At 45.4% G+C, this 25954-nt stretch overlaps 1 protein-coding gene across 1 annotated transcript in view; it reads right to left on the bottom strand.

The window, feature by feature from the left end:
• Positions 1-25169, bottom strand: part of MLXIP (MLX interacting protein) — a 44013-nt gene extending 18844 nt beyond the window's left edge. Inside the window, exons 1-5 of the mRNA XM_059485005.1 lie at positions 24799-25169; positions 2989-3095; positions 2592-2677; positions 1257-1346; positions 932-973 (exon numbers count right to left, since the gene is read on the bottom strand). Of these exons, the coding sequence (XP_059340988.1) occupies positions 932-973; positions 1257-1346; positions 2592-2677; positions 2989-3095; positions 24799-25169 (696 nt within the window). The remainder of the gene's footprint in view (positions 1-931; positions 974-1256; positions 1347-2591; positions 2678-2988; positions 3096-24798) is intronic.
• Positions 25170-25954: the final 785 nt, after the last annotated feature.

The raw sequence follows: 25954 nt of genomic DNA, 5'->3' as shown, positions 1-25954 counted from the left end.
TCAAATGGACTGAAATACTTCAGTGGTGCTTCTGATACACCAGCAACTTCAGCTCACTGAAATACCACAACACTCTGGCAAAGATTTTCGCCCAAAATCCAGATATTGACTAGAAGGACATAATAACAGCACTTCCTTGTTTGATTGATTACACAAGTATTTTTTCACCCAGTTTAACAATCCTGTGGTTTGAACAAAGATTAAAAATACACGACTAGCAAGAATGCAAAAAACAACTCTGTCTTGTGAGATGTATTTGAAACTCTGACTCGCAGTGAAGTGTAATTGTACTCCAAGTTTGCACAAGACACTTTTTCCCATGAAAAATACAACACAATGTGACTTGGCTTAGCCATCCTCACTGCAGGCTGAGTTAAACTGCACTGCCTTGCAAAAACAGCAGAACAGTGCTTCTGATCATCAGTTTATATACCCAAAGTAGGTTTGATAAACAGTTTAAGGGGACATACCACTGTCCCTTTAACCATTTTGTCCTTTTATAGAATCCTGGCATATTATCTGCCTGAGCTGTGGGCACAGGAGGAAGATCTGCAAAACACAGCTCCCACATCTTCACAGGTCCAGTTACACAAGCAAAGCAGCAGTGCCAGTTACAACTCAGTAACAAGATGAAATCATGTGCAAGCCCTCAAAGAGATTGATCTCTCTGGGCATGCAATGCTGATTCCCATTTCTTCTGTCACAGCACTTGACATTCAACCTCTGCTCCATCCAATTCAAGCTACAAATCTCACATTGCTCTCTGAGGCACAGAACATTAAGGTGTCTAACCTTAATTAAAGCTTAAGCAAGATTTTAGATTGCTCGTTTTTAGATTGCAATCAAAGCAAGCTACTGCATGTTACAGCTTTGTTATCTGCTCTGGGTTCTACAAGCATAAATACTGCCACTTCTCAGTGGTGTTACCTACCCTGACCAAACTTGAAAGATCTTCATCTTTGTGTTTCTGTAACTGCAAAAGGAGAACAGAACAGATGGTGAAGTCAGAATAAGTCCTGTATGTGCCAGTGGAAGACCTGATTTTGCAAAACTTTTAAGACCCAATCATGCACAATCAGTCCCAGCACAATAATTTTTAGTTAAGTGGAACTAATCAGAGAGCATGTCTGTACCAGCTTATTTATCATCTGTTTTAAGTACTCTTGCATGCCAGAAAAACTGACAGAAAAACTCAAAAAGCAACAACATACTGATCAAGCTCAAGCAAACTACTTTCACCATGTAAACCAACGGACCCTTTTCTTGAAGTATGTTCTCCACTTGTGGTATTCCCTAATGACTATTTCAATTCTTCGTTTCCAGTATTTCCCCTCTGTTGCAATGGCCTGGGAACACAAACACATACCATGAATTACACGGAATCACACGAGGGCTGAATATTCAATACATTTCCAAGCAAATATTCAGGCATAAAAAATGCAAAAGAAAGCATGCTGATTCTGTTTGAGCTCATGTATCAGCAGCCCACACTATCCCAGAGTTCAGCTATCACAGAGCAAATCTGACAGTACTAACTTCATCTTTGCCACAAAAACCAAACACGAGGTGACATCTGACTGCACTGTCAGCATCTCCCACAGCAGCTCAACCATAAACAAGAGTTAAGAAATGGCAAAAAAAACACCTTAAAAATTAATTTACTGAAATATAATGTATAAAGCACACAATATCCTGTGATTTTCACAATATCACATGCACAGACACACACATAAGCAAAAGCTGCTATGAATGACACAAAGCAATAGAAATCTGATGTCCAGCTCAGGGGGGACCTTGCAGGCCACACACTGATGGCAACAAAAGGATCACACGATATGGGTCTTCAATGTATCACAGAGAACAGTGTGTAAGTTGGGGAGAGCAGACTAATGAGAGCCTTAACTTTGTGTTCGAGGGTCACTTTCAACACAAACATCAACACTGTTCTTTCAAAAACCTGAGACAGTTCCACAAATTCATCTGGAACTCCTCTGAGTTATAAATTACTCTAGAGTTATGCAGTATAGAGAGAGCCACATATTGCCACATCAAGGGCCTCACTGGTTTTCTGCAAGGAGCCAGAGGGCAGATGTTAGTTTTCATTTATGTTTACAGGAGCACAAAAATGAAAGAACACAAACTCATATTTGATCCGTCTGTGAAACTACTTCAACACAGGAAAAGAAATTGCTTGTTCTCTTGAAACCACACCTCTCAAATTACATAAAATACAGAAACTCTCCCAGGGTCACTTAGATTCAGTCCTGAAAATAGTCATCACTCTGATTTCCCACCGACTTCCAGTCAGAAGACAGCAGTGGCTGTCAAAACCTTAACTAGCACTTCTGTGATTTATGATTCATTAAATTACAACATTAACATAAGTTACACAGATAACAAATGTCCTTCTGCTTGCACCTTGATCATCCTAATGTGATGAACTCACAAAACCGGGTTCACTCTGCTTTTAATGGTTCCTTCTAAATCACACCACAGCACAGATTGGCTGCACTGCCCTTGTTCCCAGCAGACCAGAAAATCCTGTTCCAAGCTCCAGAGCTCCTGGGCTGCTCCCAGGCTTTCCCACACACCTCTGGCCGCCGGTGCTCATCGACGTCCACGGAGCCGTCCAGAGGGGTGACAAAGTGGCACACGGGGTTCTTGCGCTTCTCCAGGTCTGAAACAACAAGGGCAGGGCGGGTGCTGAGCACGGGCAGAGCCTGCAGAGCTGCCACTCCCGTGCCAAGGTGTGACAGGAGCTGGCCGGGGCTCCTTCCCGATGAACAACACAAACAGGGAGATCTCAGATGTGCTCGGAGCACTCGGCACGTCCCCAGTGTGGGCACAGCCAGGAAAGCCCTGATCCAAGGGATTGCCTCTGGAACATCTGTCCTGAGCACATCCCCGAGCTTTTCACCACACAATCATTTCGATTCTCTCGCTCTCAGCGATGTCTCAGGCAAGACCCGCCCCCAGCACGGTACTTACACTGCATGTACCAGGCCCTCCAGATGGCGTTATTGAGACGGATTTTATCTCTCCACTGAAGCTTCAATCCCTTAAAATTTTTCCATTTTGGTGAAACCAACCTTCCACTGCAACAAAACAGACAACAAATCATTCTGCTTTCAGTTTTTCTTTCTCTCTTCCTTTCAAGACAAAGCATCCCCCTAAACCAGCAGAACTCTCAACAGATGAAACAACAACAAGCCATGCTTGGCCAGTCACAACTTTTACTGTCCATGGCTCACTAAACCACGAGCCAGAGATTAATCCAGTCTTCATGTGTCCTCCATAAGAAACAAGAACTGTCCCAACTGGTCTCAAGAATATCAGCAGGAATGAAATTAATTTCACCCACACTTTTCTCTTTGCCTGTATCTCACCTTCTCTAACCCCCACCTATGAGCTTCCACCAACTGGGATTGAGATTATTTAAAATTAAGAGGCTTCTGCATGTTTGGTCAGACACAGTTCCATTCGATTTTCCAGGCTGGTAACACTGGAAGGGAGGAATGAAATGCCAGTTCTGGCCCATGAAAAAATATAATCCACCAATTCTACACTGCTGGTAATCAGAGCTGGGCACAAAGGAGTACCAGTAACTTTTCTCCAAGGAAAGGCAAGGCTTGAAAAAGAAATGGTTTATGCATGAATGCTCCTGGGAGGTGGAAGGGAAATGGAAGGAAAGAGGAAGAAGCTGCAGGGACTCTAGTAAGCACTGGATAAACACAAACTCCCCAGCCCTTAAAACACACCTTTATGAATCATTAATCCATACTACTGACAAGGCAGAGGAAGTAGGAAATACTCATAACACAGTAAATTTCAAACCAGAGATTAAAGTATAGGAACTGTGCCTATCCCAGGTTTTCCCTCTTGTTTTGGGGGATTTTAGCCCCACATCTTTCAAGTTTATGCTTCCTGTGCTGTTTGTGCAATCTTGCTGTGAGGGAATTGGACCAGCAATACCAACTGCAACCCACACAACACCACAGGAAACAGGTTCACCTTGGCACCCCACGAGCATCAGGGCAAGGGGCGATGGACAGGGAGGAGTGGCAGGAGTGGCAGTGTCACCTGCACACGCTCTGCCCTCTCAGAGAGGTCCCTGAGCACATGGCCAGTCAGGAATGGTCTCTGCCATGGCCTGCAGTGGCACTGGGTGTACCAGCACAGACAGTGCCCTGGCACGGGCCATCTGCCTCACACACTCAGCACAAATGCACTCAGAGAGGGATTACTTATCCTTAAAAGCTCATTTCACATTTAAGCTCTAAAATCGCTGTGCAAATAGAAGCACATCCTACAGAAGTGCAAGGCACTTCCCTTGGCTCAGCAAAGCCCATGCACAGAGCCTGAGGGTGGAGAACTGATAATTCCCAGTTTCCTATTTGGTCTGGGAAACCTCCCAACAGCAGCTCTTTTTAAAGAAACCTTTTAATAAAACTTGCAAGACTAAAACCAAGTAAAAAGTCCTCAGCCTAAACAAAAGCCACCAGAATGCCAGAGCTGCCAATAACAGGATATTAGACTAACATTTTTTCAGGTATTTGGCTCACCATTTCTTTCCTCCCTTGCTGACACCACAACTGCTCTCACACTCAGGTACTCCCACAACCGACAGTAACAGAGGTGCAAATGCCAGGCTTCAGCCAAGAGATAGGAAATGAAAATCAGCTCTGCTCTTTCAATTTTACTACTATATAAAATGTCAGTTGTGGCAACAGGTTGTAGCAATCCATCAGTGGATGAGTTGTTGCCCGATTTTTTTTTAACTCCTCGTCCTCTTTAAAAATAAACTGCAATGTTCTTGTAGGCACAAGGAAACAGAGACTGGCTATGAACTGCACTAAAAGGAAAATTCCCAGCAGCAAGGGAACAGGTAAGTGACCAAGTTGTGAGCCCTGTCCATGCCCAGCTGCCCCTCTGGGGGTTAGCCTGTACACTGGACTATGCTACAAGGCTCTGCTGCAGCCTGTGGGACGTTGGTGCTTGATAAAAATAAACGAAATTTGGTACACAAAATAGAACATGAGCACTCCCAAGACAAGCAGACTTGCTGGAGCAAGCAACTTCACTGACTGGGAGTGAGAGCAAACCATGTCAACTATTAGCAAGAAATAAAAAAATTATTGTTAATGTATTTGTGCTGTCACTGGGCTTTAAGGCACTCAGCACCGCCTGTATGGTCACAGACATTTAGGAAATCCTCCTGCATTATTTCTTTTCAGTGGTGCATCCATATGCCACTCTGAAATACTATTTCCCAAGACTCCATTTCTAAATTTCAAGATTTTTAGTTAATGGAAAGATCCCCAACTAGTTCATGTCACTGTTACCCAGCCCATGTGTCAGGGCAGAGTGGATCTCACACATTTAATATTTCTCCCATCACTGCAAACTACCCCAACACCTTTGGTGTTCACTGCACACCAGCTCTGCCCCAGAACCACTGCACACCTTCTCTTCCCTTCCAAACCCAGACTAAGCCTATCTCTTCCTGTTTCTCATCTGTACATTAACAGTCTGGAGACAGGAGATGAACGTGCTGATGCATCACCAGCACTGACAAAGTGCCCACATGCCTTTGACTAAGAAATCTGCCAATGTTCATCTCTTCACAGCTCTGTGTGACTCGACAGTTTGCAAAAGCAACTAAACTCTAATAATCTGCACTCAGAATAACAAGAGCAAATGCTTTTCTATAAAAAGACTAAAAGGAACTGTAATCAAGTCTGGTACATTCCTTGCATCTTCAAAGAGCTAATTAAAATTGGAATTAAAACATAAATAGTTTAAAATATTTTCAATTACATTCTTAGAAAATGCTAAACAAGACTAGCACATCAAAAGAAGGAAGTGATTAAGAACCTATTCTTAAAATAATTATTATTTTTAGTTCCCATGGGAGCAGAACACAAGTCCAGCTTGAGGTCATAAGTGAAACGACTTCAGCCTCAGTGGAGAGTAATCAGCATGAAGCTGACAACAATATTTACACACTATTCCAAATTCCAAAGTCAATGGAAAGTCAATTACTTTGAGGGCAGCTGCCTAACTGAAAGCAGTCTTCACATTTTAAAGCAGCAAAACAACAAGGAAAAAACCCAAACAACTGGAGTGACCATGTGGCTGCTGCTCCTGCCAGTTCTGTAAGACCACACCAACTCCCACAGCAAATGTGGAGCAACTCCCAACAGGTGGATGGATGGTCAGCATGAACCTGCAGCACAACCCAGGAGCACAGCCTGGTCCTGGCCCCCTCTCCAGCGCTGCTGCAGCTCTGCAGGGATGCTGCTGCCAACACCCAGGGATGCTGCTGCCAACACCCAGGGATGCTGCTCCCAAACACCCAGGGATGCTGCTCCCAAACACCCAGGGATGCTGCTCCCAAACACCCAGGGATGCTGCTCCCAAACACCCAGGGATGCTGCTCCCAAACACCCAGGGATGCTGCTCCCAAACACCCAGGGATGCTGCTCCCAAACACCCAGGGATGCTGCTCCCAAACACCCAGGGATGCTGCTCCCAAACACCCAGGGATGCTGCTCCCAAACACCCAGGGATGCTGCTCCCAAACACCCAGGGATGCTGCTCCCAAACACCCAGGGATGCTGCTGCCAACACCCAGGGATGCTGCTCCCAAACACCCGGGGATGCTGCTCCCAAACACCCGGGGATGCTGCTCCCAAACACCCGGGGATGCTGCTCCCAAACACCCGGGGATGCTGCTCACAACACCCAGGGATGCTGCTCCCAAACACCCAGGGATGCTGCTCCCAAACACCCAGGGATGCTGCTCACAACACCCAGGGATGCTGCTCCCAAACACCCAGGGATGCTGCTCACAACACCCAGGGATGCTGCTCCCAACAAGGGGAGCAGGAGAACATCCCAAGGGAGAACTGGGCCCCACAGTGCATGGTATGAGCCAGGACAGCTGCACCCACAGCCTGTGGGAATGCTGGTGCTGCACGGGGAGCCAAGCTCTGGGTGAATCCTGCAGGGGATGCTGCTGCCAGCAGCTCAGCTCATGTAAGCAAGGCTGGAAGAATCGGTGACTTTCATGTTCTCCTCACTATCACACACAGATCAAATCAAATGTTGATGGGTGACTTGCACTGCATTCCAGCAGCTCAGCTCAGTCTCCCATGTAGAAATCTCCACCTCCCAGGTCTAAATGTCCTCATCAAGTGATTTGATCACAGCAAACCAGCCAAAAGAGCTTCAGCTCAGCAGCCAACAGAGCTGGAAATCCCCTTGGACACAGCAGCCCCAAGGTGCTTTGGAGGAGTCCTGGGGCTGTCACAGGACAGGCACCCAAGGCTGCCACTGCAGTCCATTCCCAAGGTTTTCTACATGCAATTCCCCACCTCAGGAATGACACCCTGGAACTTAGATCCAAGCAGGCAGACAGGTAACAGGGCACTGATCTCTCACAACTCTCCATTTCTAAAACTCCAGTGAAAGCAGCTGTGTTTTAAAACAATTACAAACCTTCAAACATCACACAATTTGCAGCAAAGTACAAGAAAAAGACATCCACTGTGAGAGTGTGACCTGATTCCCTTCAACACCCTTGATTTCTAAATTTTTCTTCAATCATCTGAAATGTAATTAGGGAGCAGGTTTGTATTCTAACAGTACCCTGACAGGATCCATTTACAAGCAAAGTTTTGTCTCTGAGAATCTCATTGTTTTGTTCTAGGTTAATAACATTCAGTTAAAGATCTCACAGGTAGAGACAGGGCAAAGGTGTGACCCTCCTTCTTAACAGATACACACGAGATGCCATTCACTGCTGCAAAACTTAAACCAGTAGCCCTCCCTAGCACTGAAACAACATCCAAGTAATAAACTCAATGCAGAACTCCCTCCAACATCTGTAGAAGCAGGATCAAGCTCTGACATGAGATGACTCACAACAGAAGAATCCCCTGTTCTCCTCCCTTAATCAGAGGATTTTAAGATGGACTTCAGTCAGCATAAATCCACACAACACAAGCACCCTCTGGATTTGGGCAGAAAGGGACATTTATCTGCATGCAAACCCAGAAGAAATTTAGGGATTTTTCATTACTTATTAGCATAACAAACACCAGCATTTTATGAAACTGCTTTCTACAAAGAGCACTGAAGGGGCAGAGAAGTAGACTTTAAAATATTAACATAAATTCCATATATCCTCCACTTAACAGGTAATTTGAATACATGTTGATTAAATGGAAACTATATGGTATAGCATGGTAGAGCTTTTGTGTTTTACACAGCTCAAATGCTTTATTCAGCTGTTTCTGATTCAATTTGCAGTTCCCCATTTTTTATCTCTTTCAGAAATGCTCACAACAGTACCACAGCCTCATGCTGAAATCCTTTTATAACAGAAAGCAATAGGGAAGACTTTGCTGTAAACATCAGCCTGAAAAATCCCCTTTTCCTGTTCAGAAAAATTTAAGTTCATTCTCCACACCATGACGTGTAGAAGTGGCTGAGCAGGAACTGCAGCTGGGAAGTGATCCTGGGATTGTGGTGAACTAAAGGCTGCACCAAGTAAGAAGTTTTTAAAATATCCACTGAGGATCTCCTGCTTAAAATAAGGAGAGAGTGAATTACTTGCTGTGGCTACAAAGTGTGAGACTGACACAGGAGAAGTAGGACATGGATTTTTTTGATGTGCTTTGCACATAAATCCCTCATTTCCACCCTCTCATCTTTCACTTTTTTGATACACAGGGACAAGGAGAATCTCTGGCTACATTTGGCTCTCTAGCTCAGGAGTGTGTTGTTTTTTCTCCTCAGAGAGCACCTGGCCAAGATCTCTGGTACATGGAATTTAACACAAACCTCAAGCACTGTGGTTTGGATTCCACAGGCCTGTCCTGCTGCCCAAATATGCATTCCCAGCAGGCCCAGCAGATGGAAAGCAGCTACTGCATGTCTGCAGGAATCACCAGAGCCTCATGTGCTATGGTTGTAAACAAATTATTTTGTTTTCAAATCTGAATTTTGTCAACTCAGTTTATGGGAAGAAGCTACAGAAATGTCCTTTGCTTTCCTGTTTAGGGAATGGATTCCCCCTGCCCTGGTGTTAAAACAACTCTTTTTTGCCTTATTAGCTCCGGCCTCAAAAGCCACTTCCTCTGTGCTTCCCCCCATGATTGTGCTCCTTCCTGTACACAATCGTGACATTTTTTGAGGTAGGGTAAAAATTTTACTTTAATTACAGGTAATGGCAATGAGGCTCTTAATTTAAGTAGAAGACAAAATTCAGATTGATAGCACAGTAGCTAAACAGATTAGCTTTTTTCAGCAACACAGAAAAGGAACTTTCTGGCTTCTCCCCAGCATTTTTTTAAAGGCGTGGTTTTAGTTTGTTTTGTCATCTCCAGTCTGTTTTGTTGGGGAGTTGGGCCTGTCAGCTCAGCTCTCCAAGAGCCAAAACTAACAGTATTTCCCCAAACAAAGGTTCATTCAGAGAATCAGATTATATGCATTGTGTGTGAGAGCAAAGGGGCAGGCAAGAGAAACCAAAACATTTCTACATGGCGTGAATGTGTGTAGGACTGGTGAGGAGATCACATTTTAGCATCTCACAATTGCTACCAAAATTCATCCCAGCTGCAGCCTGAGGATACTAATCCCAGACAGAGCTGATTTTAAAAGCCAGGTGTAGGGCAGGTAATTTTCTTCATTACCTGGCTCATCCTCCTTCCCTGAAATCCTCCTGCAGCAGCAGCTCAGGGCTGTGGAGGGATGTTCTATTGCCCACAGACCACAAAGGACAGCAGGGAGTTTTGTGCTCAAGTTAAACACTTTAAAACAACCAAAATGTCCCCTCACTGTTTGAGTCACCACCTTTTAAAAATAATCCTTCCATCCTGAAGACAGAGATACTGGACCAAACAAATATTTTTCCTCTGTCATGAGAATTATCTGTTAAGAGCTGTTTGAAAAATAAAAATAAAGATCAAATTCAGCCACTGGCAAACTGGAATTGCAACACCTGCCAAGAAACATGTTATCTAGACTGATTTCAAACAGGCAGGCTCAGGTATGCACCTCCTGAAATGGAACAGGAAAGTGAAAGGTCAGCTGTGTGCCTGAAGCAAATACTCCTGCCCCAACAAATCCACAAGAAATGTTGATTTATTTATATTATAAATCCAATGCTATTTTAAGCTTGGAAGTTGAATGTAATTTGCATAAATGAAAGCTTGCAGTGCGTGGGCTCTTGCTCTGACAACCTGGTGTGTGCTGGACTCAGGAATGACCAGGCTGGTGCTGTGTCAGGGCAGCCTCCTCAGGGACAGCTGAAAAATTCACATTTTGGGAGCATCATCACACCCACCCTGACAGGTTTTCAAACCACCACCACTGTGTCAGTCAGGGAAAGGATCTCTTGCTGCAGTTTTAATCCAACACAACATGGCCAGGGTGAGCTGTGTGCAGGGGGAGGCTGCAGGCAGCTGAGAAATGCCTGCACCAGAGGCAGGTTCCATGCTGGTTATGAAAGGGTGAAAAGAGCACAGGGCAAACACGAAGATCAGCACAAATATCAATGAGACTTGAAGGCTATGGTGTCCTTCAGCCAGTGGCTATTTAAAGACTCAGAATATTTAGACAGTTTCTCATTTCCAGTCAGAAATCAAAGGATATTTCTAGAAATGTTCCTGCCTTTCAGACACTTGTCCAACAGTGGCTCACTTTAGTACAGAACTGGAGCAGCAAGAAAAGAAAAAAGCTGCTTAAGTACTGTCATTAATAAGTCAGCCAAAAGGCTGAGAAAATGGGCATTACCATCACACCTGTCACTGCTGACCCTCCCCAAACCTCCCCCTGAGCCCTGCTGTCTTTAACTTTGTAACCTTATAAATATTAACACTTTATAAAAGGCCACACACTTTCACACTGTCAAAAATCAGGACCTTCTTAAAGAACCACCAGAAATCCTGTCATGGAAAAAGAAGCTGACACACAAAACTCACACAGTGCTCTGAGCTCCAGGCTCAGGCACATCCCACCCCTCTCACTGCCCAAATCTGAAATGCCAGGATGGAAAAGCAGCTGCCCATGGGCACAAAGTGTGTCAGTGGCAAAGCAAGGACACAACAGCAGCCAAGCATTTCCCAGCCACACACCCCACACCAGAAATGCCACGAGCAAGGGTAAGATTTAGCAAGGATCTGATTTACATTTTTCACATCAGATCAGTACATTTGGTTTTATTTCTGTTTTCAATACATTTTGTCTTCCTTATTTTTGAAGTGCTTCCTATGTTATGCATGGTGGAAAGTGTCATTTTTTAGTGCTGCTTCAATATAAAGGGAAGTGATCCTTCTTATTTTAGTGTCTTGAAATTTTCCACTTCTTCCTAAGACTTGATTTTGGCCACTGGCTTTTCATCAACCTTCTCAGAATCTCAATATTCACTACAAGGAGCTGTTTCCCAACACAGATGATCAGGGACTGATAGGGTTTTGCAGTACACATCCATTATTTAAAAGGATGGTTGTTGGTGAGGGACCCTCTTGTATGGAGAGCTATAAATGTGTCAGAATCTTTTTGATCATTAAGGTCCCAGTCTAGATTAATGAACTGATCAAGCTGTGATGATCTGCGACTTAAAAGATTTTTCACACATGGAGCTTCTGAAAAACCCAAACAAACCCTATCAGCGTGGCAGATCAGCCCAGCTCTCAGAGCAGCACACATACCACCGGAGCCCAGAGCTGTTTACCATGCTGGAGAAACCCGAAACCAGCACTTCTGCCACAGAGGATACTGTAACATTCCCTGAACAACGTTACATCCTATAAATACACTGCAAGACTTCAGGGATCTTATTCTGAAAGCGCCTTACAGGTCTGGAAAAGCAGAGATGCTCTCCCAGCTCTCCCCCTGTGACACAAAGCTTTCATCCCAGCTGTCTGCAGCCAGCTCCCTGCAGCCTGAAAAACACCAGGCTGCTTCCCAAATTCAGTTATTACAGACCCAAGGCTGCCACAGCACACACAGCTTATTCAAAGTTTACATAAAAGCTGAACCAGAAACTACACAAGAGGCAGAAGCAGGGTAAAGGCACCATTGTGTTACTACTGAAACTACTCAAAGACCAATCAAAATCCCTTAGAAAGATGATGAAGGGAGGAAACTCCTTCCAGAACTCACATAGAGCAGCCTGGAACGTGGAAAAAAACAAAGTCTCTAAAAGGTCATGCACATATGGAAAGTCTCCACTTAGACCTTTCCTGGATCTGTGTGCAGACAAGTGCTCTGTCAGTGCTTCACCAACACCAGCCCTTCAATTCCCAGTGAACACCCCACATCTCAAACACCACAGCAAAACTCCCCAGGATCCACCACCCAAAACCACAATCCCAGGAAGGCTGAACATTTAGAGAACACAGAGTGGAAAACAAACTTCCACCTGTGGGTGATGAGTCAGACTGGAGCTGTGGAGATCTGTGTGCTGCAGTGCAGGAGGGCTGTGAGTGAGAGTGACCCTTCCTTCACTAACTGGGACACAGGGCTGGCAGGGAAGCAGCCAATAAAGCTCATGCCACACAATCCTCACCACACTTTTCCCAGATGGCTCCTGGTGTCTTTCTAGGACTGGACAGGCCAAGGGCAATGCCAGGTTCCCACAGAGAGATGGAGAGATCAGCCCTGTCCTTGGAGGCCCCAGCCCTGCTGAATTGTTGGATCTGTTACTTTATAATGATGGTGGTTATGGTAACTATGCACAGCACAGGGCACTGATGAATGTTTCATAGCAGTTAACTTCCAAAAGCAATATTTAACCTCAATATATGTGGTGAGTGTCAGAAGAAGACCTTGTTTTATTGCATGATACCCTTATAAAGTCATTCCTTTGCTCCCAGTAACCACCATGATTAAATATCAAGCAGCACCATGGTTCAGAAATTCCCATGCCATTCACCTGTGCACCAGTTAAAAGACATGTCTGGACTGACTTTCTAACAGACTGAGATGGTTTATGTCCCAAAGCAAGCAGTGACTTCAGCAGTGAAACATGTGACAGCATCAGCACTTTCACAAATCTTACCACAAGCAAAACAACAACCAAGTCACTGAATGACCCTCACTCAAATCTTCTTTGAACCAGGTTCTTTCTACCTGCCAAAATCACAAAAAACCAGTACCAACCTTCATTCTGTAGAATCCTGTCCTGGAGACATGACAGTCCCTTGGGAAAGCTCATGTGGAAGGTAAATAACACTTTTAATGTGTTTATTGCTATGGAGAGCAGCAACCTCTCAGAATTTCCTAGGACCTGTCTCCCTATTTCCAAAAGCCTGTTACATGCACCTAGCCTGTAATCACCACATGCCAAGCTTAGACACCAAGCCTACTAATGTGCTAATAAAAACTGCTAATAAAAGTTTTAGTCTCCTTAAGCTCTGCTAAGATTTTTACTGGAGATTTGAGGGTTCTACTTGTACAAATGGATACTAAAACCAGATGGGATCCACGCTGAGTTCCTAAACAACAGCATTCACAGACCCAAATTTTATTAGAAACAGTAATGAATTAGCTTTTATTGCAGAATTCTATGCATCCACTTGCAGAGCTAAGCTCTGCTCTTCAGTTACATTTGCTGATTTGATAAAGTGAGTGAGTGTAATCTCATCCCATGGTTTTCTCTAAGGGTTAAGAATTCCACACAGCACGATAGACAGACCAGGATTTAGGAATGCCTCTGGTTCCCATGCAGTTTTGCTGCAGATTACCCTTCCTCACAGGAAGGATGACTCAGGTCACAGTGTCACTGCAGTCACAAACACACTGGCTCTGTGCTTGCACAAGACCATGGAATCCCCACACCCCCAGGCAGCTGCCACAGAGAGCAGGCACAGCCACACTCTGCCCTTATCTGCAGCTCCCAGAGACCAAAGGCTGCCTGGAATTTTCTCCCAGCTGATACTGAAACACTGTGCAGCTACCCCAGCACCTGGCACCTGCTTTGGCAAGGGCTGGAGGAAGCCCCACCCTGGGTGCCGCAGGTCCATGCCCAGTCCCAGCTGTGGTGAGCAGGTGCTTGGGGAAGGGTCACAACAGGACCAGCTTGTCCCCAGGGTGCTCCTGCCACCCCCAACAACCAGCCCCTCCCAGCTCTAAGGAAAATTATATTAGCAAGTACATGAACTCACTCCCTAAAAGTGAACTGAAGAACTGCACAGCTTCTCTTTTTGCTGTTAACAGACACTTTCCCCCCAGGTGAGTGTGTATATTGATTTGGCAGGACTCTGCTTTGAAAGGGAGGGATAATGACATTTTTAATAGAGAACAGCCACTATGGTGACTGCTCAACAGCTTGGATACTGCAGGTTTTGGACAGATTGTGAAATAATTGCTTTGGGAAACCAAAACAATCTCTGGTGTCAAACACGGTTGCTCATAATTACCTGGAGTGAGTGCAGCTCCCTCCTTGAGGATATTTGTATTCCCGAGCAAGTCAGTTCTCCCATCCCAACACTTCATTTGAAATAAGCTGACAACATTCAAAGAGCTTCTCTGGCTTGGTAACAGATCTAAATATTTCACAACCATATCCAAATCCCTTGATTTAGTCCTTCCTTTCTAAAAGCTTTATATCCTCTAATTCAGAAATGTAAATTTTGTATGTTTCCAGGTGGAAAACCTCCTCTACAACCCCTGCAGTCAATTTTCTTTCTCAAAAGCTGTGTTTCAAAGAGCAAAACCAAGTAGTTGATTCCCCTTCACTGCTTCATGCTTTCCCACATCTGGCACACCCCCAGCACATTTTCTATCCAAGTTCCCTCAGCCTCCATCCTGTCAGGGACAGATGTTTACCAAGCAAACAGAAATTTGGACTAAGCTGTGCAGACAGCAATGTGCAGGAGTTTACACAGGGGAATGGGGATACATTCTCTGGACACTGTACAGGACCAGCAAACACAAGAAGCAGGGTATGAACATCCAGACCTGTGTGCTGCTCACAGGAGAGCACAGCTCAGAGCCCTGCCTGGATCCACAGCTCAGCAGGACCAGGCTCTGCTGTGCTGCCTCTCACTCAAACACTGGGAGCTCTCCTGATGCAGCTGGCACTGTAAATACTGTTAACAGAGCTTGACTAGCCATGGCTGAGTGTACTCAGACTACAGCTTCAATGTAAACATACAGAAATTCATCAGGATAAGCAGAGAGTGAACATCCAAGAACAAAACAAATGATATCATTCTTTGCTCTGGAAAACGTGGCAGCAGACAATATCCATATCCAATGAGTGGCAGATCAGAAATGCAACAAGATCTCCCCCTGCCCTCTTCCAGTTTGGTACTAACACTTCTTCTCTAACAGCTGCCAGACCCACAAGCTCAGGTACTTCCTTTTCACCTTTTTTTTAAGTTTTCCTTTTTATGTGCAAGCCTTTCCTTTTTTACCTTGATCACTTCTGCCTCCAAAGTAAGGGCTTTTATCAACTAAGACAGGCTGAATCAAGTGTCACACCACAGCACCAAAAGCAAAAGGCTGCCTGATAAAAAGATAGTAAAGAGCAATCATGGACTTCAAAGAATTACAAAGATATGAGAAGCTCTTCCACAATTCTTGCTCCATTTGGTCTCTGTCTCCTTGTGAATCGTGTGGATAGTGAGAACAAACCAGATTTAAGAACAAACTAAAGTCTGGATGGAAGATGCAGCATGAAGAGCAGAGCAGAAGAGCCTGTGATGGCTCACATTCACATCAACACAGTGAGTTATTTTTAGGTCTATTGTGAAACCCCACATTCCAGCTGCTCCAAAGATACACCAGCACTACCACAGAGGCCTGGGCTCTGCATCATCACCCTGGCAGGCTGGAGTGGGTCTAACCCTTGCCCTACATAAGAATTCTGGTGCCAAGGCAACCAAGTCCCTGGCACAGCTGGGGCAATGTGGACAAGAAGTGTTTTGGACAAGCTCACACGGGCTGGGGAAGGGTTTGGCTGCTGGATACAGAAGTCACTGAGCTGCTGCCACCTGGCCAGAGGTCTCCCAGCCAGGCTGGCCAAGGCCACTTCAGCTGCTGTGTCCTTGAACTGCTGCAGGCAGAGCACTGTTACCATGGGACCTTGAGGGAAGGGAGAGTAAACAAAGCAGCAGAGGAAAGGAGGCCAGGATTTCGAGTAAAACACACCATGCCGCAGAATTCTGAAAACAATCAACTTGACAGATTCCAGAAGCAAACCTCTTTCGTGCCTCTGCAACGTTTGCTGGAATCTTGTTATGCAGACATGTCTCTCATAAAGAACAACCCTGCTGACCTCTGAGGACTAACAGGCTCCACTGGAGGGATCAGTGAACAGAAGAGGCCCCATCCTGCTTACCTGTGCTCCTGCAGATCTGTTCTAGGCAGCAGCACGAGCTGCAGCACAAACTCCTCAGAACAAAACACTCACACACCTTTGTTCCTTTGCTCCCTCTGCCTGGCAGGACACAGGACCAAGGTCCTGCACTCACCACAGGGTTCTAATGGCACTAAAGGCTCTGTGTTCACACAAGCTCTCAGCACAGACACTTTGAGGACCCACATCAGCAGGACTCTCTCAATACCAGGGCAGATGCAGGACAAAGCCAGGAGGAGCAAACACCCCACAAAGTTCAGACCAGGTCACACTTGCCAGCTGCCACCTTCCCCCCAGATTTGCAAACCCAAGTACAAACAAGGCAGCTGCTATCTCACTCCCAATACAAGTACCAGCAGCCCTCTTTCTCAAGAATGGCAAAAGGTTATCTGGATCTTCTCTCTACCCCCTCAGTCACCCTTAAGGCTCCACTCTTCAATTCTCAATTCACAAGCCAGCCCTAGGACAAGTAAGCCCCACCCAAAGCCAGCAAAGACAAGGCCACCCCTGATGTCCTGAGATGCAAGAAGCCCTTTCAAGCTCACACAGGAACAGAACTGTAACGAGCATCAGACTCCTCTGCTTGAGTAAGGACAATTTTCATGAACTAAGGGTCATCTCTCAACCATTCTCCCTTGCTCCCTCAGCTGAAAGCAGCCTCAGCTCTTATTTCTGCTCTGAACTGTCCCCCCAAAATTCTGCTCTTTGCTCCCAAATCACTGGGAAAATGCACAGGGAAATAATGGTAATCTGCAATGAAACAGAAGCACAAACATTACATACATACTCTACCCATAAAGATATTCTCTGCTTGCTCTGGTGTGGTGTAAAAGAGCAATAAAGATACCCCCAGAAATCTCCCATTATAATTAAAAATAAAGCATTTATCCCTGTATGTGGGAAGACATTGCCACAAATAAAAAATACAGTAAGAAAAGGCATTAAATACAGCAAAAAGAGCTGTATCCATAGCTTCCTTGCACTACACCATCAGCTAAACTGGAGAGACTAAAAGGTCTCTAACTGTGCATTACTGCTGTAAGATAATGTGCTGCAAACACAAAACCAAGGATAAAAAGCTCTCTAAGAAGTCATTAAAATTTAACAAGTCATTTAAATTTTTCTGTGCTTTTCAGGAAAAGTGATCAATTCATTAAGCAGCAATGCTCAGCTACTTAACCAGCTGAACCCTTTGCTCACATCACAGCACATCCCCAGCCGTGTCAGGGCTAAGGGTTATCTGCAGGTCAGGAGAATCCTGGCCAAAACACACTGACATATCACTAATTGCAGTGAATCAGATTCTTCCACTAATACCCTGCTGCAGGATAATCCCAGCAGTGCCCTGCAAGCCCTTTCCATCTGGCATGTCACCTTTTCTCCTACAGTCCCAAAGGTGGCAAAGCAGCCCTGAGTGGCCATGGTCAGGATAACCAGCCAAGGGAAGGAATCTCTCCCCTGGGCCCAGATGGCTCCTGTGCTCCTTTCCAATCCCATTTTCTGTTATCCACTGATGTCACAGCTGGACAGCCAACTAACAGCACTCATCTTTCACAAAGGTGACTGCTGCTGAGCTGGCTCTTAGGCAGCACTCAAGAGTTTCCATACCTTAAGGCACAAAGTGAAATCTGCTTAACAGAGAGGGAGCAGGCAATTCCCCTGCAGCCATTCACACCGCACAGAATGGCCAAGGTGTCACATCCTTCAGTAGCTTTTCTGATGTCAGCAAGCTGCACATCTTCTTCATCATCTCCTCCCAAATCTTTCCTCCATTTGTCCTCTTTCCTTTATTAAGTTTGTATCTAAGGTGTGATCTTTCATAGGTTTTCCTTTCAGACTCCTATGTCAGCTCACTTATAAACTTCACACCTTTGTTTCCCTCTTTCTGAAAGGCCAGAACACAGATCTGGGGCTCTGAGGCGCTGAGACTGTTTTGGTCATTTCAGAATGGAGAAAGGGAGGAAAAAGCAGTAACTGATTTATCTAAGATCAACAGCCAAGGAACCAAGGGTTAGTGAGGAGCTTTGAGCTTGTGTGTCACAAAGTAAATAAGTTGTGGCAGATGCACACCAGAACATTTCAATAGCAATGGCTGCTTTACCCACCAAGGGATGGCTGCATTAATTCTATCAGGAGTGACACCAAGTCAGCGTGCTTTATGTTCAAAAACAACCAAAAATGACCTTCCAAGTCCCATTTGAGCAAACAAACAGAAATTATTTAAAAGACCATGTTCAGAATTTTTGTTCTGGTACTAAAACTATTAGAAGCAATTTCTGAGGAACCTTGCTTTTCCTAACCCTATTTTTCAAGCCTTCCTGCTTCAGAAGCAGTGATAATAATGGAACTCTAGCTTGCACTAAAAACAATCAGATTCAGGTTTTTCCATCACTGTCTGAAACACAAAGAACCAACTCTATTTTCTTTGGAGGCAACTGAAACAAGTACTTTTCCTAATCATCTTCATGATTGTTTCATGGACATGTTAAAGGTTTCCTTTCCAGAGCGAAAGGAAAATTGTATGAAAGCTGTAAAATATTTCTATAGCCATCAAAGAGTTTACAAAGCTTGTCTTTTTCCTCAGAAGTGGCTTAGAAGTTTTGTCTTTAAAGAACTGCTTGTGCCAATGATATTAAGATATCAAAGGACACATGAAGGAAACTGTAAATGCAATTAATTTCTGTATACAAAGAAAGGAAGTTGCAAGCATATAGCCTGTATTTAATTAAAAATAAAATACTAGATTAAACCCAAACTGGTGCAGGTTTCTCAGCTGATAAGGTTTTTTGTTGTTGTTGTTGCTCTGTTTTAAAAAGAGAGCCCTTTCTCTCCAACAGCAAAAGGCAGCAGGGCAGCATGAGAAGAGCGAAACCAGGAATTGCAGATCTCCTGCCCCATCATCCATGACTTGTGGGTCCATCCAGCTCATTCTCCCCTTCATCAGGCACACCTTCATCAAGGGCTTCCTATCTAACCCTCCTATCACAGATCAAAGCACGGAGAGAATAAACACTGGGCTTCTCCAACTCCAGCCACACCTTCCATTGTCCATCCTCACTTTCCACATATCTTCCCCTTTCATTCCCATTTCTCCTGCCCTGAACAGCATTACACCGACATTACATTGTGATCATTCACCTCTGTCCTTTTATTCAAATCTCAGCTAAACCCATCTTCAACCTCTTTTCTTCCCCACAATCCCCACCACGATGAGAGACTTTCCCTTCCCTGCTGCCATTCCCTCCAGCCCTGCTCTGGATGTTTCCTCACCCACAGGGCTCAGTGAGTTTGTAACCCGGGCTCAAACCCACCCAGCCAGCTGAGACATCCTTTGTGTGACTTGAACTTTGCAGTATCTCATTTTTGCTCTCCTGTTTCCATCCCTGTGGCCTCTGTCAACACCACACAGCTCTTTGTGTGGCTTTATCTTGGCTCTTCTAATTCACTCAATGCATTCCTCAAAGATTCCCTAATTTCACTCCAGATCTCAGCGAGCTTCCAGCCTCATTCCTTGCCCTGCTTCACAGCAGATCTCTGAGTGTGTTATTAGGGGGAAAATTCCACCCACCCATTACAACTTAAAGAGTTCACTCTCTCCTTCAAGCCTGTCAAAATGCCTCTGACATCCCAGAAATGCCCAGCCTTCAGCTCGAAATGGTCACAAAGCTCCCTTTATTCCTCCCCACCCCTTCCCAGCTTGCAGCATCACTAGATACCCTTTTGTTTGATTAACACTAATCATAGCTTAAGGACACACAGTCAGATAAGCAGCTGCTCAAGTGACTGAATATCAACTCTGCTTTCCAAAAGAATGGAAATTTTTTTCCCCCCACATGGGAAAGTAACAAACAAGAATGGTTCAGTGACCTACTAAAGGGGTGTGTGGAAAAACATGAGTGAAGCCAAGACCTGAAATTTGGGTCTCTTGGCTTTAATTCCTCTTGCCACTCAGCAGAAAGAAATAAAAAAAGGTATGGGGGGAGAACTGAAAATCAACATATTAATTTCTGTTGCCATTCAAAGCACATCATAATCATGCAGCACAAAATCTTCACTAAAAATAATGCCAAATCTCAAAGTTCAGCCACATTTTTTTCAGATCATGAAAAAGTTGTTGAGAACTGGCAGTCTGAGGACAAACCAGCTCCCTCTTCCCTATTTCAGCAATCCATCAAAAATGATGATTACAAAATCCATGTTGTATTGAAGCCAGAAAATAACATCTGTTTACTGAGTAAAAACACAAGATGAGAACAACAACAAAACATGTAGATTAAATGGCAGATCAAAAGATGATAACAATGTGCTTTTTTAATGAAAAAGGTGATTCCTGTGCCCCACACCTCTATAGCAACACTCTGCCCAACCAGGTCCATAGAAACCAGTCTGCACAGACACCAAAATAACCAGGAGCAAAACAAACAAAATTGTCCCTGTATCTAAAACCTCTGTCCACAGAATTTGTCTGCTCGTCCTGTAGTCATCTGTAGCCCTGAAGACAGCAAAACCTTAATCTGAACCAGGGCCTTCTCACACCAGCACTACTAAATGTTTACTTTGGCAAAGAAACGTGACTCGGAGACAAGAACAGCTCAGCCACCTTTCTGCAAACTGTCCTCAAGGTTGTCAAGGTGGAATTTCAAAGTGCATCTTACACAGAGCTTAAAAGCTTGTGCCTATATCAAGCATTTGACATAAGCAGAGTAAGAGGCTCAGTCCTGATGTCCTGGTTCATACTGCACCCTGAACGCAGCATCCTTGCTTTGCAGGGACCTTACTGTGGTTAAAAAATACTTGGAACAGCAACTCTGCTAAAGTCTGGCTAAATTCAGAGGTGAGTATAGGTGGTTTTATCAGAGTAGCTTCTACAAGCAGCATGTGAAATATGTAGCTGGATTGTGGAAGTTTTTAATCTCCCAGTGCTATCAGCAGTGCTGAGAACTTCCCCAAACATTGCACTGACAAAGAATGTGTGGCAAAGGCTCTGGAAACAAGCTGACCCCTCACGTCAGTCCACTGAGGAAGGGAATATTTTTGGCCTCCATCTACATGAAGTGAAGGAGTCATATTGCTAAAGAGGAGAGATGAAATCTAGAAATGACCTGGCAAGCTGCTCACAAGGCAGCTTTTGTCCCAGTTCCCAGAGCCCACTCTCCTGCCCCGTGCAGCTTCAGCAAGCAGATCCAGAGGGGTTTGCACAAGGATCTCACGCCAACCTTGACACTCTCACCTCAAGTACAACACCTGGCATGCTCCTTAAGCTCTTAATAAGAGCTGAGAGAACTCCGAGGCTACTTAAGAATAAATGAGCCCACAAAGTCATCTTCACCTACCCTAGCATGGCCTGTACTAAGATAAGCAATGAATGACATAAAAATATATACTAGTTTAAAAAGAACAACACCCAGTGTATTATCATTAATCCTAACAAAGAGAAAAAATTCTTCTGTATCAATCTCAGGGGAAAAATCCTTCATGATAGGCTGTTATTGAAACATTTCTGAGTACAGTTCATCTTTGGGAAGTTACTTCTGGGTAATGCAATTATTTGGATAATGGTAAAGTTATTAGAGGGCTTTACTAAATTAAATATCAAGATGACATAACATTTTACTTAATTCTGTGTATTGTAGGTCACGTGCCCAGGAGCACAGTTTCTCATTAGAATGAGCAGTGTCAAAGGTCTTTCTCATTTTGAGAAGAACATTTTTTAAGATCTTTTTGCCTGCCTCCAACAAGTCAATTCTAGCTACCTACACGTCAAGGTCTGCAAGGTCACCTTGGTTTAAAGAGTTGATATGAAGGGGCTAAAAGGGGAAAACCAAGGTTCTTTTACCTCTGTCAGTGTGGTACAGCTCCCACAATCAATCTCATGAGAAAAACAAGTTACATTTAGATAAAGTACGGCCCGCGTGACACCTGTTGTAAACCTGTGTTTATAAGTTACTTATTAATTAAAAAAATTGGTTTAATCTGCTCACTGTACAGGGGAGTATGCTTTAGGCATGTTTTCCCCTCTGGAATGGCATATCTGAAATGAGACTTTTCAAGCTGTGCAACTGGATACGTGACTGAAACAGCTGTGATGAAAATTAGGATCATGTTGGTTTGTGCTGCTCAAAGGCACGAGGGAATCGCTTCCCTGGTGTTCAGAAATAACTTTTTTTATCAGAAAAAGTTGGACTGTTAACAGCACAAAGCCAAACTCAAAAAAAATTTACAGCACAACGAGAAGAGCCCAGGTTTATGGGCTGTGGATCACCAATCTGTGATCCAGCATAAATTTGGACACTTCCAAACAAACCAGCCGAGGTAATGACCCAGGTAATGACTGAGGTAATCTAGAAAAGCTTTGCTTTCTAGTCCATCCACTGAGCTAATGGGTACCACACGTTTTACTGCTTCTCTTTAAAACTTTAAACACTGAAATGCCAGCAATGAGTGTCATGTGTAAATAAATATTACACAGAGAGCTCTGTTACAGCAGCAGCTTCCTTGGGTCTGCGTTTAACACGGCTGCATCCCCCAGCTCTGCAGGCAGCTCATGCCCCCAAAAAGCAAAACTCACACATCTTCACCTTCCTGTGTGACATTTTTTGCTGTTGGTTTCCACAGCCCCAGTTCTTTTCTAGAGTGAATGTCTATCCAGCAAAGGCAGCATGGAAAACATTAACATGGAATCTGTGTGTTTTATCAGTGCTGGACCTGACAGGCAATAATGAGAAAGGTACAGCTGAGGTAACAGCCACAAAAACATCCCCATAAACCAACCAAGAAAAAAAATCCAACCTGAGGACAGAGAGAAATACAACCTACAGGCCCAATCATTTGTTAAAAAGACATTTCCCATTTCACAGCCACGTTCAACACCTCAAATCAGATTTTCCAGAATTACTTCAATCCTTTTTAGACCCAAGTTTACAATTGGTTTGCTTGGCAGATTTAAAAATTGTATCCCAAAGCTGCTGAGTAAGCAGGCCGGATCTGGGCAGGATGCTTCAGGGCTGCAACTCAGCAAACCCTAAGGTGCCCAAGGACAGAAGCAATAAGAATGTGCTTTTCTTTGGCAGCCTCTAAGAAGATATTTTCTGCACCTTGCCTCATGCTACCACCAGCAGGCAGGATAAAATTATTTCTTCTGTAATAAATTTGGTGCTCCACTAATTCACCTACATCAGAGTTCAGTACTGTCAATCAGTGTAACAAAATTATTCCTTTACACCAGGTGTGAGCCTCAGTTTCAAAATCCCAACGACATACTAGTGGAAGCACAAAATAAAACCAAGGTGACAGAGGCCAAGGAGCACATGCACATGAGCAGTCCAGTTCTGTCCTTCATGATCCCTGCAGCTCCTCTGCAAGTTCCTCCCAGCTTGTACAATAAAAGGTTTACTTTTTTTTTTTTTTGTAAGTGCAAAGTACTTAGATCCACTGTTGCACACACCTAATCTGAGGTTCAGTCTCTTGCCAGTAGCTAATAACATTCTTGGCCAATATTATCAAAATTTTAATATTACTTACATCTTCAAGCTACTGTACAGAACAGATAGTTCTATTGTTTCCTCTTCATTGAGCAATACTTAAATAGATGAATTTGGGGTGGGCAAAGTTAATTTTCCTTTAGCAAGCTAAAGTGGTTCCTATAGATGAATAAATATTTCCGTTGATATGCCAAGAGGCATTTTCCATCAAGCCTTTTAATCAACTTCCAAAATGCACTCAGCAGAGAACATCAGATTGGATCCGGTTTCTGCTATATCACACGGAACAAAAGGCTGAGCAGACACACATCTTTCCAAAACACTTCTACTCCACAGCTCTGCCTCCATTTTGGATGACAGACAAAGGGGATAAATGGGAATATAACGCCTTACTGAAGAGATGAAAAGCACAACCAAAGTCAGAGCAAAAGGTGCAGATAAACCCAGGAAGTGCTGCTGCCAGCTGCAGCCAGCACAGGAACAAAGGAAACAGCGACAGAGTCCACTGGTTTGACTTTGTTATAAAAATAAAATTTGGGGAGGGGAAAATTGGCCGGGTTTCACATCGAGCGGGGCACTTTGCCCTTTAAGGGTTTCTCTTTAGCACCAGAGGCTTCCACTCGCTCCCAGCCTGGCCGCGGGATGCTGAGGGCTTCCAGCGGCACCAGCGCCGGCGGGCGAGCGGGACCCCAGCCCTGAGCAGCCCTCAGCCCTCATGGCGGGGGGCAGCGGCACCCCCGGCTCGCCCCCAACCACGGCCCCGGCCGGTGGGGAAGGGCCCGCCGGGACCCCCAAGTTCGCTGAACACAAAAGCGGCACCGAACCCCCGCATATGGGCCGGGGGGTCCCTGCTCGGCTGCGACCCCACCCCTCACACGGTCCCGCTCCCCGGCGCGGTCCCCCCGCGCAGCCCGGCCGGGACTCGCCGCCGGGGCCGCTCGGTACCTGTAGGCCAGGGACATGCACTCGAACAGCTTCGTGAGGGACGCGTCGATGCTGAGGCGGCCGCCGGCGCCGCCGCCGCCGCGGGCCGCCCCGAACTGGTAGGTCTGGCAGGTCTGCTCGTTGACCGTGTCGAAGTCGTAGCCCTTCTTGGGCGGGTGCTCGCTGTGCGGCGACGAGACCATGAAGTGCCCCGAGTGGATGATCTGCGGGCCCGGGGGCTGCCCCCGCCGCGGCCCGCACCGCCGCCCCCCGCCCGGCGACGTTCCGCCATCGTCCGTGTCCGACGAGTCCTCGTCGGGCTCCGTGCGGGGGGACAGCGGCCCCGCCGCCCCGAGCAGCCGCGCCGGCCGCATGAACACGTCGGCGGCCATGGCCCTGCTGCTGCCGCCGCGGCCGAGCCCGCGCCCGCTCTGCGCCGCCACCGCCCCGCTCCGCCCCGAGCCGGCCCCCGCCGCGCTTAAAGGCGACGGAGCGGCCCCGCCGCCGCCCTGCCCGCTCTGTGCCAGCAATGTCCCCACACCTCCTGAGGATGGCTGGGTTAAGTGATTCAGCGGGGACTTCCATCCTGCTGAACAATTATTTATTTATTTTTTAAACTTAAATAAATTTCGAAATGTTCCACCTCAACACGAGGAATAGCTCCTTTAGGTTGAGGGTGGCAGAGCTCTGGAACTGCCCAGGGAGGCCGTTGATTGTCCCTCTCTGGAGATATTCCAAACACGCCTGGATGTGATCCTGTGTCACCCGCTCCAGGTGACCCTGCCTGGGCAGGGAGTGATCTCCCCTTCCAGCCCGAACGATTATGGAAAACATTCCTAAACTTAAGGGACTGTGAGGAACACGAGATGTAGAGGACAGCACAGAAATGGCTGAAGAATGTTGAGAGAACAACTGTGCTAGAAATACTTAAATTGTCATTAATACACTAAACTGCTTATATTTTTCCAGGAGCAGTCTGCAAGAAGCCAGGGCAGCCAGAGAAGCTGGAGACCTGCAGAGTCACAGAGGTCAGGACATGGAGCTTCTGCTGCCGGGCTGGTGGCTCACATCTCACTCAGTACCTGCTCAGTAGCACATAAAAGGAGCCACAGTTGTTCCAGGGGAGGTAAAGGTCAGATTTCATCCTTCTTAAAAGCACAAAGGAAGCAATGGGTCC

Source organism: Ammospiza nelsoni, chromosome 18, assembly GCF_027579445.1.
Source record: "Ammospiza nelsoni isolate bAmmNel1 chromosome 18, bAmmNel1.pri, whole genome shotgun sequence".
NCBI lineage: Eukaryota > Metazoa > Chordata > Aves > Passeriformes > Passerellidae > Ammospiza > Ammospiza nelsoni.
The sequence above is the reverse complement of the archived record's forward strand: the minus strand, read 5'-3'. Positions and strand labels throughout refer to the sequence as shown.